At 38.6% G+C, this 18437-nt stretch overlaps 1 protein-coding gene across 1 annotated transcript; it reads left to right on the plus strand.

Annotated features, from left to right (window-relative positions):
- Positions 1–1643: 1643 nt before the first annotated feature.
- On the plus strand, positions 1644–17514 carry IYD (iodotyrosine deiodinase). Its single transcript, XM_031614106.2, has 5 exons — positions 1644–2125; positions 10450–10644; positions 12656–12815; positions 14519–14675; positions 16644–17514. Exons 1-5 carry the CDS (start codon positions 1945–1947, stop codon positions 16824–16826), a joined length of 876 nt encoding a protein of 291 aa, XP_031469966.1. The 5' UTR covers positions 1644–1944; the 3' UTR covers positions 16827–17514.
- The last annotated feature ends 923 nt before the right edge of the window (positions 17515–18437 follow it).

Consider the following 18437-nt stretch of genomic DNA (forward strand, 5'->3'; position numbering starts at 1 on the left):
CTAAGAAAGTGAAAGTTATTCTGGAAGAGTGAGAGATTGCAAGGTTCCCAGCACTGCAAATAGAAGTAGTTATTTTAAACAATAGAATTCAACCTTCCTTATTGTTTCTCTCTCTCTCTTTCTGAATGGACCTTCTCTCTGCAGGATGGATTCTCAGCTGCTAAGCATCCAGGTGCTAATTTATATGTATGTGAATATTCAAGGTTAACAAGAATGTGTTCCCTGTGGGAGAAATAGTCAGTGCCATTCAGATTACATTTCTCTTTCCTTCTCTGCCATAGAATGGGCTGACAAAAAAGTGTCTGATGTAACTGTAGGCTCATTTCTACTCACACAAACAATTTTGATGTTTCCAATTGGGAGTAGGTGAAGTATTTCTTCCTTGACTGGATGGCCAGCAGGGAGGACAAATGAAATTAAATATCTAAATTAAGGAAATAGAGGATAAATTTAACTCTTTTTTTTCCTACATGATTGTAGTTGTCCCTTCTATTCCTGTAAAGGATGAGTTTTTTTAATTAATTAATATTTTACAGGAAATCAAGCATCAATGACCCAACCATATGACCCAGGTCATATCTGGACTGGAGACTGGAAAAGAAGACTAATGGCTCAGGTTTTCAAGTAGGTTGCCCTCATAACCAGAGGCAGATGCCTGTCTATCACCAGTTTTACTGGATTAGATTAGCAACATAAACACAGTTTTTCTATGTCCTTTTTATTTCATCTCTGATGGAATTACACACTCATCTGGGGGTTACGGAGGGAGGTCACCCTAGGGAGGGTTTGCAGCCCACCCCAGAAGGGCACGCTGAGTGTGGGGACTTGTCTCTATAGACTGCTCTCACTTATCCCACATCGGTTATCCAAAATACAGTTTAACATGCAGAGACTTCAAAGCTGGCCCTGTGCAGTGTGAGATAAGCTTTGGCAGGGCTGATGCTTATATGGTGCTAAAAGAGCTGGTAGGTTCGGGTAACTGCGTGCAGTCGGTTCCTGCACCCTGCTCTCCATTGCCACCTGACCTTTTATTATGCAGCATGGCCCAGCAGTCCCAGATAAAGACTCTAATTCCATGCTACTATGTTGTTTCAGTTCCGAAGCAGCTGACTGAGTTAAAAATGGGTTAGACATTGACCATTCTTGGATTAGTCCAGGATCCTATTGCTTTTTAATCTTTTGATAAGATAACTGAGTCACAGTTTTAAAACTCACCACAGAATAGATTTCCAGGCTTCAGATCATTCTTACTTTTACTCCCTGAATTCTTCTTCTTTCTTTCTTTTTTTTTTTCCCCAGGCCATTCAGAATGGATACAGGGTTCTGTGCACAAACTAATTCATACTTCTTGCTGAAGTAATGCTACCACTTCACTTATCTTTTATATCGACCTGTTTACACAGCCGAGGGTGGCACTGCAAGCCCGTGTTTGCTTGGTGATACTCTGATTTCCTGGGAACTGTGTAATATTACTAAGTATTCTGAGTTAAACATTGAAGAGATGTCATCAGTTTCTAAAAGTCACATTCCTGCTTGGCTCTTTCTCATACATGTTGTTACAAGCAAGATTACTGGGATCACTGTAACTGAAAAAATAAGGGGAAGGAGTGTTCTGCCTCAGGCTGGGATTTTGGAAGATCTTTTTATTTATTTTACACGTGTCGGCATTTATGTGTTAGTACATGGTCAGTGCCTCTGCTAGTTGTTTGTAAGCAGTTTGTTACTTTTTTACTTCAAAATAGCTAAATCTGGGTCTGCTCAACCACAGAAGAACGTCACAGAGGAGACTGTGGGGGCAGTGGCTGAAAAGCAGAAGTGAGATAGGGTCGAGGAGGGAACCTTGGGTCCACCCCTTTCTGCTTACTGCCGTTCTGTGCTTTCCATTTCATCTTTTCCTTTTCAGAAGAGGAACTTGAACTTGGAAGTCTCCACATTTCCGTAGTCATGACATTATTTTCCTCCTTAACTCCAGTCTTCATAGCAATTATATGTGTTTTGATTGGGGTAATACTGAAGAAGACTAACAGAGAGAAGGAAAAAAGTGACACTAGAAGCAAGCCCATATCTCGCCCATGGGTGGATGAAGATCTAAGAGATGGCACTGATCACCACTTAGAGGAAGAAGGTAAGAAAAATCTTTTCCAAATGAGCAATTTTGTTGCTTGAATTTGGTCTGCTAATATGAATAGAGATGCAAACTTCTGGACTTCTCCACTCTGATAGATATAAGTAGTGCTATGCTGCACTATGCTTACCAACTTGATGGAACAAGGCTATTCTGATGTCCTGTCCCTCTTGGTGACAGACAGGTCAGAGTGCAAGAAGAAAATGTATTTTCAAAGTTTGTTGTATGCCCCATGCTCAGCAGATCTCAGATCTAAGAGGGATTCTGTGGGAAATGTAGGAAAGAAGGGGGATATTGCTAAAATTTCTTCCTAGGAAGGGGAACTCTGGAAGGAGAGAGAGCTTCCATCTGTAGGCTGACTTGGTAGGCACCTCATCCTGCTTTACCTACATGAGCTACATGGCACAGTATGTATTTGATCTCAACACCCCCAGAAAAAAAAGGAAATACTTTTGTTACAGTTACGGATGTCCATAAGAATTTTAGTTGGTTTAGAATGGAGATCATTTTACAGCTTTGTTGAGTCATATTTTTAAGAACAGTAGCAGTAGTATGACGCTAATCTCTGTTCACTCAACAGCATATTTGAAGCTGCAAATAGAATGCCTTTTCTTGCAGTAGTGGTTCCCAATTCTCATCTTGGACAAAAGCATGAGCATAAAATGTACCTTTCCTTCTTTTTTGCTTCTTTATTATTCTTCATAATCTCCTTTCATTTCTTAGTGATATAAAAATCTACATGGTTCTGTTCCTATGAAGTTTTTAAACTTAAAATTAATACAGCTTATTCACTCATGCTGGTTTCAAAGGCTTTTTTTTTTTCTCTCTGTCCCATAATGACACATTAATGTAGTCATTTTCTTGGATTCTTGTATCTCATATTGTTTTATGTACATATACCTATTTCTGAGAATCATTATTTCTCTCTGTTTCTCAATGTTCAGCATTGTTTGAGATAGCATTCTATATCAGTTTCCAGAAATAGTTGATACTTGCAACCTTTTAAACCATGGTGACTACTTTCCAAATACACAACATTTACTTAAAAGTTAGTTCAAATGTCATGCCTTCCTTTCTACAATGCAAAAGAAATCCTATACAAAACTGTCCTGTATTTCCCTTTTCTAATGGCTTACCAGTTCAGTTAAACTATTGCAAATTAAAATTCCTGTGGGTAGTTCAAGTGAAAATGAGTTATCATTGTGACATCTATGATTACAGCTGTTTCTATCAGTTTAAAAATGTAGATCCCCTGAATAAACAAATCTATTAGCCCTTAATGAGGACCCTCTTTGCTATAGCCCCATATACAAAATGTTATTTTTTTTATTTCTTAGTTTTTTCTATCTTTAATGCAGATGCTAGATTCAAAATTGTACTAGTTATAAAGGCTTACAAAAATTCACAGGTAGGTACACATCTTTGCCATTGCTAAAAGAAGTTTGTATGTAAAACTGCTCTCAATGTACCATGTAATGCAACATTAAATTAGACTTTCTTGCTTTATTGTTTTAAGAAGAAATAATCATCTTTCCCTTAATGCTATGTGATTTAAAGCCAAGATATTCACAAAACAGGCAGGTCTTTTATCTCCAGATAAAACAAAGTAATTGCACCATGCTTGGTGAAGGTTTTCCTCAGCGGAAAAAGCCCAGACTAAGTGAGAAGAGCATATGATCATCTCGGAAGGGATCTGTTATCCAGCTAATGCCATAATAAATGATCAAACACATTCACCTTGTTGTCAGTGTAAAAACTTTCACTGACCACAGCAGCTGTTAAAATGGAAACATGGAGTGTAAACAGGCGTTTTTTTTCTGAACAGTAGAGAATATTTTACCTGTCATGTAAATTCTACTACTTCACTAATGTTTCTTTATTAGAAAAACTCGCTTCTACTTAAATGTCTCAAGTTGGCTTGTGCTTAAAGAGGTAACTCCTCTGGAGAGAATTTGAGGTAGATAGATGAAGCATTTTTAAGTTCTTGTCTAAAACTGGAACCCCTGGCTGCTTTAGGTAAACAAGCTGTATTTTGTATAGCCCCCCTAATGGGAAAATGCAGCTAAATACCAAGTTTTTTAATACTTGGCCATGACCAAAGGGCACTTTATCAAGGGAATGAAGAAGCCTGATACTGTACAGCCCTTCTACGTTTCTGAAACACTTCAAGGGGCAGGTTGCACTCTGGACCTTCTTAGAAAATCACTAAACTTGCTCAGGCATCACCAGCATTGTAAACCTTCCTTCAAGTGGCACCAGCGGGGGATGTTTCCCCTCAGGGGGCAATCCTTTGGGCACCGGAGCATTAGGTGTAATTAGCTGATCTGCTTGGACAGGCTCAGTAGAGCCACTTAATGGAAGTGAACGGCAGAAGAGAGAGTCGCAGGTGTTCCCAAGCCTGTCTTTGTTATGCTTACAGCTACTGAAGAGAAAGATGTTTTTGAAAGCAGCCAGAAACACAATTCCTTGGTTAAGCAGCAAGCATTCAGTCAGTAGGTTATTAGCTGGAAGTACTTCAGATTTGTTTGCACATCCATATGTTCTGTATCTTCTTCCTTCATTTATGAGATCCAGAATGAGGGACAGTCATGCTGTGGACTGGTACAAATGATCTGTATGTGTGGCTGCATCTTATACTAGGTCTTGTCTAATCGCCAATTAGACATAGATTAAAGACACATTTAAAAAACATGTTTCTTCAGCCTTATCTTGAAGCATGCTTCAAGATAAAGCCCATGAGGGCTTTCTCCTAGTGCTGGGCATCTGATTCCAAATGGTGGTACCTAGTCTCCCATGGCTTCAGTTTTACACAATTGAATCTAGGTGGTTGCAAAGGCAACTTTGAGCAAATTAGTCAGTCCAGGGAGTCCTTACCTAGTTAATTACTACAATACATCTGGCTCAAATCAGGAACAAACAAGTCACTTTCTTGGTCATATTTTTCAGATCAATAACCTTGATGGATAAGGTAAATACAGAGCCAATTTACAGTGTTGTGGAGGATCAGAATGAATTTTATTTGCAACCTTATTATTCTGAGGATCAGCTGCAGAGATTATTAGCAAAGGGATTTTATTTTTGTGTATTTAATTGTGTGGACTTTTCTTGGTAATGTTTGTAAGAAATATAAAGCAATGTGCAAAGGCTTAAATATTTCATCTCTTCTCAGACTTCAGTGCTTATTGTTTATGATATTTCTTATAACAGACCTCTCCCACTTTAGATGTATTTCTCCTCTCCCTAAGTTCAAAAGTTCCCCATATCTTTCAATAATACTATTGACATGAGTGAGACAGTAGAAATTTTATTTTCCAGTTTAATGACAGTTCATTCTTTATGTCATTTAGAAACACAAGACCTACATGAACATCGCACTTCATTGTGTTTCTCTCTGCTGATGCTCCAGACTTTGTTATTAGTTGTTTAAACTCAAAACCTGATCCCATTTTCATACCTTGCTGGAATGTTATTCTAGAACCTCGTGCCATAGGTTAAAAATGCTCCCCTGCCTGCTGTCTAACCTTTGTCTATACCCACTTTTTATCGTTCCGTCCTTTTTTGTTTGTTCCTAGCATACTTTTCCCAGGACAGGTTCATAACCTTCCTGTGTTTCATAGACAACAATCAGATTGCCTCACAGTTTTTCATTTACTAGATAAACCAGCATTTCTTCTCTTTATGAAACAGTTCATTTCTCTGAAGAACTTCAGAAGCCTTCTGTAACTGCATTATAGCTTGAATTCACTTTCCCAATGCTATGTTATTCTTTCTTCCTGCCTGTCTCTCCCATGTGATGCTTCTGTTGGTTAAGATCCTTGATCAATCCTTGGGGTTTCCAGGCTCACCTTGCTAACAACTATTTATATCCCACAAGTAAGGCACTCCATCTCCTTTAGCTTACCATTAGCAATATATTTAGTTCAGGATTGGATTCATTAATGGGATTCTTATAGTGGTAGATTATGTAGCAGTCTGCTATCAGTCTTGCAGAGAAGCACAGGGTCATTTGTCCAGCACTTTAGATACAAAGGTCCACAGCCTTTCTTTGTATGCATGTAATTACATTTTGTGCATCATATCATTACATTGGAAAAGAGGACTGGAAGAGACATTCTAAATGTAGGAAGCAATTCCTTGGAGGATAAACTGAAAGAGCTAGTTGGAAAGCAAACACTTCAGTCTAGACTGAAGTTACTGGTGATGTTTTTCAATTATCAGTGTCAGAATCAATCGTTAATATTACTTTGTAGCCTTTCATAAAATCAAGGAGTGTACAAGTGAAATTTCTATATGATATAAAATTGGGAGCAAGTAACATATAGAAGTATCACTATGGGCAAAATAAGTGGCCAGCAAAAATTAAATAGTAAGTTGTACTCATGTGAGCTTACAGTATTAGAAACTCATAGCAAACGTGTTTCCTTCAAACCAAGGCAAAACTTATTATATGATTTGTAGGCTGATTTTAAGTTTCCATGTGAAATTCTGAGAAGAACACAAACATCATTCTAAAATGTATCCAAAGGGCACATCTATTATGAGATTTCACTTGGGATATCTAAGCTAGAATCTTTTCAGGTTTGCCTGAAAAGAAGCCTGATGACTATCGGAGATGTACAACAGAATAGAATTTATGGGAATGTTGAGAATGTGTCTAACAAGATAGTTGAATGACTAGCAGGATGTCTGTTGTCCATCAAATGAAAGAATACACATACATATAAACAAGACACTTGTAGTATTATATAATGTGACCATACAAACAGGAATATGTCCAAACATAGCCATTAAAGATATAGAGAGTGTGCACCAAACAGATGGTGTTGATAATGTTTTTAGCTTAGCATATGGATGACATTAACTGCTAAGAATGAATGGTAGACACATGGTAGAAAGGAATAAATAATAGATTATTTTATGTTTTAAAAACATTTCCAGGAGAACTTTGATTCTGTGTGTCAGTTCTTTCACATCTAGGTTCTTCTCCTGCCTCAGCCAGTAATCTGATCTTAATGCATTTCAGGATTTTTTTTGCTTGCAATTCTAAATTAGATATTCTAAATCAGATATGGTGCTTCTCAAACATTCATTCTCACTAGTCATCTCACCCTTGTCACATGTTCAATATCTTTGAAAATATATGCCCTTTTTTGTTTTTTTCCCCTGCCATGTTACTATGCTGAACCGTCTTGGCCATGGAATAGCTGCTTTTTTTTTACTAAGAAGGAAAAAATTCCAGGAAAACAAACCTCAAAAAAATTTAACTCAACTTTACCATTGATAATACTGCAAGTTTTATACTTTCTAACTTGTTTAACTTCTATTCTTAGCTGCATGTACAACATTTACTTGATATTTTTATTCAACCAGTTACATCTGAGGTGATTTTTATACCTCTGATATGAAGAAGTGCCAAATGCCTCTGATTCCTGATCCCTGAGTTTTTCAGTTTGAGTTGTTCAACTTATTTTTTCTTAATCTTTTAGTTTCCCAAAATTAGAAACTTTCATTTCCTTAACTTGTCACGTAGACAATTAAATTGAATTAACTGATAATCTTAGTGCAGGGGCATTTTTTTTTTTTTAAATAAAATCCTAGTCCCTCACTGAAACCAAAGCTAAGGTAGTCACTGCAGAATGAAAAGAACACATGAAGGTATTCAGTGCTTCACCTGGGAAGCCTGGTTTCTAGTATTACCTTTGTATTTCCTCTTCAGTCTATACTTAGGAAGCTGTGCTTCCACCATGTACTTCACAGTAACAACACAATCAAGGCAATATGACTCTTAAAGATATGTCCTAATTCAAATGTGACTTTGGGAACTTCTTGTCTGTTTCACACTATCTCAGAAGGCAATGCATCTCAAAAAGCTACCCTTGTTTTAAATATTTCGCTATTATATTTCTTTCTGATCTGCCACATCACTTCTGTTTATGTTTCCTGAATGTGTCCAAGTGGATACTGCTATTGTTGCTTGATTCTTCTCTCCCTGTTCTGTCTTGTTTTAAATGAGATATGATTCTATGTCCCATACAGACACTGATTGCTCTTCCAGTTTGCTGTCTTGGCCTGTGCATTCAAATGTCCAGAAGCAACATGCTCTTTGAATTAAGTACATCCTCTGAATCAACTCTCTAACTACTCATCAACATAGATAATTTGATCTTTCTGTTCTTCGATATTCATGGTTTATCGTTTACTCCACTTTCCTCTCCTCGTGTTTCAAAATCAGGTATAGAGATTACACAGGTTTCCTCCAGCATTAAACTTCTACTTGACAAACCTCTTTTGTAAAGGTTTTATTTGTATATAGACTGGTTTCTGTATCTCTGACTCAAAAGGATTTTTGATGATTTTGCAATAATAGTAGAAAAAGAGATGTCCAAGCAGGGCTTGGATAAGCTTAGGAGCCAAAGTTAGACTGTAAAGTTTCCATCACCAGAAAAAAAAATAAAAAAATAGAAGGTACAGTGCATTGTATGTATGTTATTTCCTGTCTTCTGAATTTTGGTAAAACCTCATCATATGAAAGTAAATAATGAGAGCACATAAGAGCTATTGGGGCTAAGTTTTTATTGGACTATTTCTAAGTTATTATGGATAGACTAGAAGTATCCTATTCCTGTTTCTCAGAACACTCAATATGGTAAGCTTGGGAAATGAATAGGAATGGTGACTACAGTATAGTGGTATAAGCATAAATAATATAGTTTGACTTGAAATTTTCACCAGGACACTATCCAATACATAAATTCAGTATAGTTTTCTGGTCACATTCTGCCTTATGATACACATGCACAACCTTAGCTAATTTCAGAGATTTTTGTTATCATAAAGACAATATTTTTTTCCATTTAGAAACTCCTTATGTAAGTGCCTGTAGATAAATTAGGATGTGTGTCAGTCTGTGTTACTTTTAATTCTCAGTTCAGCAACGAGTATGTTGGTTACATCAGAAATACACAAGATGGTTTTTGAGAGACCAGCTGCAGGCAGCGATCCAGCTTCAGGCCTATAAGTCCTTCAAGAGGAGAATTTGGGTTTTAAGATTCCCACAAAATAATTTTTACAATTGGTCTCTGCTTCCCATGCCATTGTAGCCATGTTCTTGCAGGCTTGACTGAGCATGCCTAACACAGCTGTGAAATGCTAAAAGGAACAAACTTTCTGGGTGACTTATTTGTATATAAAATGAAACATGTTATTGGGGGTTCAGAATCACTGTTTAGATCCAACATGTGCAACTGGATATGTTGCATCCCCTTGCATAAGCTGAGCCATGCTTGTGAATATTTCACTGGTATTTATAAAATTAACAAAAATCATCCTGGTCTCTAAGGCAACTACATACTACAAAAACACAGAATTAGCTGCTGTTTGAATTTGCATTGGAGACTGCTATGATTTTGAAATAACAGCCTAATGGCAACTGGAAAAGAACTGGAATATTTTTTCCTGACTCAGCCCTCTGTAGCAGATTGCTCAATACTATCGACTAGCAGAAATGCAAAATTGAAATGCTTTTAACTTCCATATCACAGAGGCAAAAAATGCCACTGTTAATTCTAGGAACACAGAGGAGAAAAAAATAGATTTCAGAGAGACCAAAAGATGTATTTTATGGTATTAAAAAAAAGAAATTAAAGCAGTAAAATTAGGAACCATTCTGAGTTCTTAAATTAAAAACAAGAAACACAATACCCCGTGTTTGACATGTTATCCCAAGTATAAATGCCTATTACCCATTTCCCCTTTTGCTGAAAGTCCCATGAAACCAAAGAACTTAACCACAAAGTCCCATTTGCACATAGCCTATGAAACATGAACATAGGAAGAAGCTGACATTCAGCTCTTCAGAGGAAATCTTACACATCTTGATAGTTAAGCTTTCTTCTTAACTTCAGTAATTTGATTGATTTTTTTCTTATTAGACTGCTTGGGGATGCATATACGTGTTCAGATTTGCTTACTGAGAAAAGTGGGTTGAAAAGCTGCCCACCTTTTCACTGCTGTTTCAGCTTATAATCCACTTTTACAGGAATGCTCGCAGACTGTAGAGCTGAAGGGTGTAACTTCTTCCTGGATCACAGTTCTACAGCCATTTTTCTTCTGCCTCTTGGTACTTAAACAAAGTTTTTATGATAGCTGGAACTTGGGATCAGTGAGTTGTGTCAACGGGAACCTCAGACTTTGGCTTTTCGATAGTGTAGAAGCGCAATGTATGTCAATACAGACCAAAGTGCATTATGGCAGTAAATGTCAAAGATTTCAGCGTTCTCCAGCTAAAAAAAAAAAAATCCCTAACCACTTTTATTTTCTTGCAGAGGTTGATGAAGAGTGGCAAGGAGTTGATGAAAATGTTGCCCATGTCCCCTTCATTGCAGAGCGCTACTCTGAGGCTGAAATGATTAAAAGGTCACGGTCATTTTATGAGCTTCTTGATAAGAGGCGGTCTGTCAGGTTTCTCAGTGATGAGCCAGTCCCCAGGGAGGTTATTGATAATGTCATCAGAACAGCAGGTAGGTACTGCAATGTTTAAAGTCTGAAAAAAAACCCAACCTTCAGTATGGCTGTTCCACTGTGTAAAAGTGATATGAAAAAGCCATGGGAATTGGCACTTGGATTATAGTCTTCCTAGACTCATCTAAAGCCATAATGAGGAAGCACTCATTGACTGCTTGGAAATTAATCAGCTTCAATGACTGTATATCAGGGACTTGTTTGGAGCACTACTTTTATAGTTTTAATGCACCTAAAAGGGAAAAAATTAAAAGTATGAAAAAAATACATCATTTTTAATCTTTTAAAGGATTTTTAAATAAAATTTAAATACATTTCAGTGAAATATCTTTCAGATAGGAATACTGAATTGTTTTCTCTCAAAAAACGTCAAACCATGTGTACTTCATGTGCTTTCAAATTTCGTTCCTCATGATATTCATCACATATATTTTTTGGTTGTTGTTTTTGCCCAGACAAATTTATGAGCTTGACTCAGATGTGAGGAACATTTCAGATAACGTAAATGGTTAAGTTTTATTTTTTGGAAAAAGGTTTCCCTTTAGGAGAAAAAATAGAACTTTTCTAGTCTTTTCAGTATCAGTGCCAAGGTCCTGTTGCATGACTGGGATGTATGCAGAGGACATTGATCATGGTTTGGCTGAGGATCAAATATGAATTTTCATTTTTTTTTAGAACTCATGTGTTTCAAATCATCACTGTAATGTCCTCATCTAATCTCATCTCTGCTTTAGTAACACTGACTTCAGCCAGTAGTGTGTCTGACACTCGTTATTTATCTTAATTCTATAAACTTGCCACTACATTGTTAGTACAGAACAATATTCATAAGCTACCTTAGAGGAAAGTTCAATAGACATTAATAGGATTATTAATAAGGAGATTCTTAGCATTTGAGGTGCATTGTTTTCTCTTTAAAACTGTAATCAGCTTTGTTACTGCAATGTAACGAGACTCCATCTTCCTCTAATTAGCTGGAAGTCATTAGAACACTGAACATGTTTTAGCAAATGCAGCAAAGTGAACAAGCCTGGAGTACAGATGAAGTACTTTGTAACCCTGAAAGCTTTGGGCTGTGCACAGGAAAAGAAAACAATGCAAAACATAAATGTCATCAGTTCTTATCCAAACCCGAGGGAGAGATGAAGTTCTTGATACAAACACATTTTAATATAAAAGATAAATAGTTCAAGCTGCTTATTCAGTGTTTCTCAAGATGAATTCAGTGCTCACATGAGCAAATGTAGCATGTATCCAAGAATTTCAAATATTTTTTAAGTGTTTATGTTGAGCTAGAGAGATGTGAACAGTGTTCTTTACCCTATTTCTCTGCGAGCTTGCACAGATGACTATATCCTTCAGCTACTGGTTTTCATCTGTTAGGCATTTCAAATATTCTCCAGTAGTATCAGTGTGTAATGATCAGGGCTGAATGAGCAAGTGGAGATTGAATACGTACATAGACCAGCTGTCTTTGGGACAACAAATGCAAACCTGCATGCTATATGGCAGGTGTCTGCATTGTGCAGTTCCTCTTATTTGTCAGCTAGTGACAGATTCCTGTGGGTGGTTAGACTTCTTTCCTTGAAAGCTATTAGCTTTGCCCTTCAGCTAAAACCATTTCTGAATTTGTTGCATATTCAGATGATGTGCTGCTTTGGGCATAATAATTTGCATTAATATTATGTTAATATTAATATATTGCATCACAATATTACCTTATCATAAAGAACCACAAATGAATTTTTACAAATCCTTGACTTTTCCTAACTGCTAAATGGCAATTTGAAAGGAGTAACCTCAGTTACTGCATGGAATTTTACACTTACAAATGCAGAGGTTGTCTGCTAGAACGTATCTCTGCCCTTTTCTCCCAGTTTGTCAGCTTTTTTTTCCATTGCTCTGATAATCAGTTGAAAGCTCAGGTGGAAGAGCTTATACCTCTCACTGCACCCCCTCTCCCAGCATTCTGCTAGCTGCCTCTTCATCTTTTTCCATTCTTGTACTAAGGTACTTCACCCAGTGGAGCGCACACTGAGCCCTGGACCTTTGTGGTAGTGCAAGATCCAGATTTAAAACATAAGATTCGGGAGATTGTAGAAGAAGAAGAAGAAATAAACTACAAAAAAAGGATGGGAGATAGATGGGTCAATGACCTGAAGAGATTAAGGTATGAAAAGATGAGTTGGTTAAGAGTGTTGGAGGGAGATGTGTTTTGGTCTAGGAAAAACTATACTGAGAATTTTATCCATGCTTTTCTTTTTGTATTTTGGCATTTATTTTCAGTAAGAAAAAAAAAAAAAGAAAATATTTTTTTTAAATCTTTTTTTAAAGATGTTCTTTCAAATCCCCCATTTCCCCCATTATCTGATGCTGCACAGAAGGGCAGCTGTAAACATTTCCCACTTCCTGATTGAAGAGAAAGAAGAAAGATGAGGTCATAGGCTGTCCCAGCCAGTGTGGTGCTCTATACTGTGATCCTTCTACTAATTTTCAGTTGGTCTTCTTCCCAAACTCCTGTCTGAAGAAAGTTGAAGCTCCCTCCCCCCAGCAGGAGTTGCATTTATATTTTTTTATGTTAATTCTGGCTACACATTATGACTCTGTGCTTCAGTCTTACCAGAAAAAGGATGAAATAAGTGATTTGAATGTTCAGCATACCCTTCCCTGTTGTTTGGCTTTGTCTTGATTTTCAAGATAACAAAAATCTTATTGAAAACACCATAGTCTAGAAAATTAAAATGATAAAAGAAGCCTATCGTGATTTCTTCTAGTATACTTATCCTTTTCTTTCTCCTTCTCTGTTTTTAGATATTTCTAAGATATAAGATTGGCAAGAGAAACCTAAAAATATGCGTAGCTGATATGGTGGCTGATCCATAAAATTCCCTTGATTAAAAGAGATTACACATTCTCCATCTTGAGACTTTTCCAAGCGTTTGACTTTGTCATTTTTATTTTTCTATATAATCTCTATTGCCAGAAATTTTTCCCATTTTTTCCCTGTTATTCGCCAAGGCATGAAGTCCCCAAAGTTAGTAGGAATTTTGCATTTGGCTGTGGTAGTCTGAAGGCTGGACTTTATGAAAGTGTTGAATTATGCAATATGTAATTTTTTGAAATGCCCTACCAAGTCTATTTGACTCGATTAACTCTACACAATGGGAAGACATGTAGTGAGTCTTAGCTTGTCAATTGAAGCATATGCACAGGCTTTACAGGGTTAATTTGTTCTCTTTCTTTTAGAAAACTATTATTTTTCAGGTGCTTATGTGCTCTGTAAACTACTAAAATGAAGTGCTTTTTATGTTTTGAATGAGAGCAGTACAAAATAAACTTAAAAAAAAAAAACCCTAAATCTGACATCATTTCTGTATGTATTCCCACTGTAACAAATTGGGAACCAACTAAATTCTAATAGGGCTGAAATATCCAGCAACAGGATAGCAACATTTGTTGTTATATTCAGGTTTATGCCTTAGACCAAACAGTTCTGATCTTTTCTGTTAGCTGTTTGCATTGATGACAACAGGTAGAGCTGCAGGTCTGCAAAATTTTAGGAATTAAATCATCTTAAGGACAAATGCTCGTGAGGCTAGTTCATAGATAAGATGTCAAGACCTCGCTCCTATTTTTTGCAATTCTACTTTTCAGTTCCTCAGTTGAATGTGTTAAACCTCAGAACTCTATTCAGGCATTTTGCAGAAATGTTTCTGTTTAAGCTGATAATACTTAATCCTCTACAGAATATGTTTTAAGTTTTAGTCTACTGCTATAATTGTCACCTTTACTGGACCTTTGAAGATAGCAAATGTGACTTAGGGAAAGTGAAAGAGTTGCAAAATAAATGTCTTAAATATTATTCTTTTGCAGAACAAACTGGATCAAAGAATACTTGGACACTGCCCCCTATCTGATCCTTATTTTCAAGCAGGTGTATGGAAGACTTCCAAATGGCAAAAAGAAGACCCACTACTACAATGAAATCAGTGTATCTATTGCCTGTGGCATGCTGCTTGCTGCACTGCAGGTATGTTGACAGAACTGGCACACTGAGAAGTCACTATATTGGTTTCAATTACATATCAAAACTGTTCTGCCAAAATAAGGGTGGAACCCAATACAGATTTTAACATTCAGTCCCCCAGACTGTCCAAATCCTGACAGTACATCTTAGTTTTGAGTTTTAAAGTTACTCTGCATAGACCCTTGTCTGTGCTGATTCCTATTGTCAGTACTGCTTAAGAAGAAGAAAAATGCAATGCAACTCACTTTTAGAGTTGTCACTGTCCTCCTATCACAGACTTCAGCATCTGTGGTTTCTGCCTTATGTAGTTCCTGCTTTACGTTAACAGGGATGACAAAGGTCTGTAGGTTACCAAAGTATGGCTGTACAGCACCACATTTTCAGTAACCTCTAAAAAATGGCTTGACCCTGAATCGATTTAGTTCACAATGCTGGAAAAAATATCAGGGACATATTTTACCGAACAGACTGTACTATTTCAATCAGCCTTTCTGAGATATTTCTGAAAATGTACTGATTTCTAAAGCTCAGCATGCTTGACACCAACCAGTTGGATTTTCTCTGTGGTTTCTCAGCGCTCACTTCTGCTTGATGTATTTGATGTACTCACACAAGTACTTAAATAATGAAGATGTTCTGATTGTTAGCTTGGACTGTCAGCAGGATAACTGCAAGCTGACACCTCTTATATTAGGCCAGTTCCCTACTGGGAACTGCCATTTCTCCTCCATTCTGTTTTGAGTGACATTTCCCTGCCTGAATTGCTGTTCCTTAGGAGAATCTTCAGGATGGGATGTCTGAGAAGAGGGCGATGCAGATGCACATCACTGGGGGTGCTGCTGTTCTGCAGCTGCACGGGAGCCTCTATTTTCTCCCTGTAGAGCTGACAGCAAAGGGGATGCACAAGGAATAGAGCAGAACAAGCACTATGTCAGAGGTGCCTAAATTAGAAGATGTAGGAGTGATAAAGCTCCACTTTCTGCCAGCTCACCATCAGGTGGGACTTCTGAGACTCCCTACCCACTGTCAGGCTCCTTAGTGCTATCTCTTCCCCAGCTCTTAGAAGTTAATTGACAACACTAAATGACACAGTGCCATGAACTACTATTAGCTTTTCTCCTCTTCAGAAGATCATAGATACTATTGAATACGAGAGGCACATTGCCTGAGTGTCTGCCTTTTGCATCTCAAAGCCAACCAACATGCTTTGCATTACATGCAGGAAGAGACTGAAATCCATGTGCGCAATGCTCAGGAAGCACCTCAGCTGTGTGGTAATGATTTTTGGATAGTGTCAGCTCTTTCTTATTTGTCAGATCATTTCACTTTTTTTTTTTTGGTGACATTTCATATGAGGGCAGAATGATGCACAAGCTTATTTTTGATTTCTGATGCAAGCCAGAATGTTTGTCATAGACTCCTATGACGAGTTCTGAGGCAGAGCCTGTGTCTCCTATCCCTGTGAGGTACAGAACTTGAGCAGGAACAAACATTCAGAAAGCCGTTCCTGCCAACAATCTGAGTTTGAGAACCAAAACCTTTCTCTGTGTGAGTGATGAACCCCATGGGGCGATATTCCAGTGAAATCTCACAAGTGCCTCTCATCTTCACTGTAGCCGCAGATTCCCCATCATGATGCACACCACAGGCAGACTCCTGCTATACAAAGTACAGGTATGTTAGAGTATAGAGCTATTTCCATTAGCCTGAGCTGTTGCTGCAGTGGAAAGATGCTGGTTTGTTGCTGGTGTTTTGTTTTGCTTTGTTTTTTCCCTGCAGGCAAAATAGGCATCTTTCACGGCACTGCTGAGGCAATAAGTAAATCAGATGTTCTAAAGCCTGCAGAAGAGTGTAATAAAGTAGTATTTCTGGCCTAGTCAGTATGAGAATGTGTACAGGTCTCAGGAGAATAATGATTACAAAAGCACCCAGCACAGACCTTTGTTTCACTCTGCTCCTGTCTCCTTGCAGAATGCTGGTCTGTACACAGTGACCACCACACCCCTGAACTGCGGTCCCCAGCTGCGGGCGCTGCTCCAGCGCCCAGCCAACGAGAAGTTGCTCTTGCTGCTCCCTGTGGGCTATCCCAAGAAAGATGCCACTGTGCCTGCATTGACTCGAAAGCCATTAGAAGACATCATGGTGGTCATGTGAACCCAGGGCCACAAGGAGAGAGCACAACCTACTGCCTGCTAGGAAGCAGCAGCCCATTGAAGTTGTTGATGCTTTTCATGTGTATTATGCCCAGCTTTAATGCTCACGTATTACTGCTGCTCTGGCTGTTTACACTCGTGCACCTTTTAGTGCTAGTAACCACGGTGCCTGCTTCTACTAACAGCAGCAAGTAGTCATGCATGATGCATTTAACAGGCACTATTACCAATGAACCTGACCAGTTGTTCCAAGAGACAATTACAGTAATATTCTAATGACCTTCATCACTTTATTTTTCTTATGCATTGTAGGGACAGATCTTTCCTTGAACGAGAACACGTATTTTCCTTATACTTTTGTGATTACCACTGAAGAGCTGTTCTTACTTCATAACTTTAATGGAGGTTGTATATCACAGAATCATAGTTCCACTAAGGGTGGAAAAGACCTCCAAGGTTATCTAGTCCAATTGTACACCTACCACCAATATTTCCCCACTAAACCATGTCCCTCAGTACAACATCTAAACATTTCTTGAACACCTCCACGGATGGTGACTCCACCACCTCCCTAGGCAGCCTGTTCCAGTGCCTGACTACTCCTGGACCTGAACCTCTCCTGGCACAGGCACTGAGTAAACTGCCCCATAGTAAAAAAAATAAAAATAAAAATAAAAATAAATTCTTGTGATGGCATCAGCTTCTTAGCCACATATTTATGAGATGGGTTTCCCTCATCCTCTCAGTTTCCCTTGCTAGCCATTGAAGGGCTAGTGGAAAACACCACCTGTACTCCTGTTGCATCAACTAACCACCCTAATGCCCTGAAGTCCCTTTTGATAGCCTTCAAACTTCTCTCAGCAACTTCATAGCTTCCAGCCTGAACTATAACTAAAGGTTAATCATCAGAGGGTTGAACCAGACCATGAAGTTTTTTACTAATGCCTCTGCCCTGGGCCCCAGGTAGGCAGTACACTTTGCTATGGGTAGGAGGCCCTCTGTTCCCCTCAGAAGGGAGTAGCCTACTACAGTTACCCTTCTTTCCTTCTTGAGGCATGGAATTGACTGCCTCACCCTAGACAACCTCCTTGGTACATCTCCCACCGCATCCTAACTCACCTTTCCCTCAAGTTCCAGAGCCTCAAACCTATTGTGTAGTGGCACCTGGGAAATGAGGTAGATAGGCATGGGATTTGCTTGCAACACTGAGCTGAGACCTGTTTCCATTCCTTCCAATCTCTTAGGTCCCCTCCTTTTGCCTGGCAGCAACAGGAGAGGGATCCACCACTGTTTGAGGGGTATTACCCCAGTTCTTTTCTCACGTGTACAGCAGGGAGTCAGTCCACCAGTCTCTCTCCTGCTCACACTCCCTGATGCTCCTTAACTTCTCCACTTCTTCCTCGAGATCAGCCACCATCCTGAGCACATCACCCATTTGCCCGCGTCTCACGCAGGCGGTGTGCCTGACGCCCTCCACCGGCACCAACAGGCTCAAGCACTCCCTACAGCCAGAGAACTGAAATCCCACATTCTTTTTGGCGAGAGCTTTCTGTCTACTGAATACCATGGCTAAATTTGTAGTCTGAGAGGCAGCCGACCATCCCTGCGCGTA

The sequence above is a fragment of the Phasianus colchicus genome, chromosome 2, assembly GCF_987193195.1.
Source record: "Phasianus colchicus chromosome 2, bPhaCol1.hap1.1, whole genome shotgun sequence".
Classification (NCBI taxonomy): Eukaryota; Metazoa; Chordata; class Aves; order Galliformes; family Phasianidae; genus Phasianus; species Phasianus colchicus.

Bases quoted from the DNA above. Each gene is read 5' to 3' on its own strand.
- IYD (XM_031614106.2), top strand. From the start codon at position 1,945: ATGACATTATTTTCCTCCTTAACTCCAGTCTTCATAGCAATTATATGT. The intron at 10,645-12,655 runs GTAGGTACTGCA...TCTTGTACTAAG, and splicing joins TAATGTCATCAGAACAGCAG to GTACTTCACCCAGTGGAGCG. The intron at 12,816-14,518 runs GTATGAAAAGAT...ATTCTTTTGCAG, and splicing joins AATGACCTGAAGAGATTAAG to AACAAACTGGATCAAAGAAT.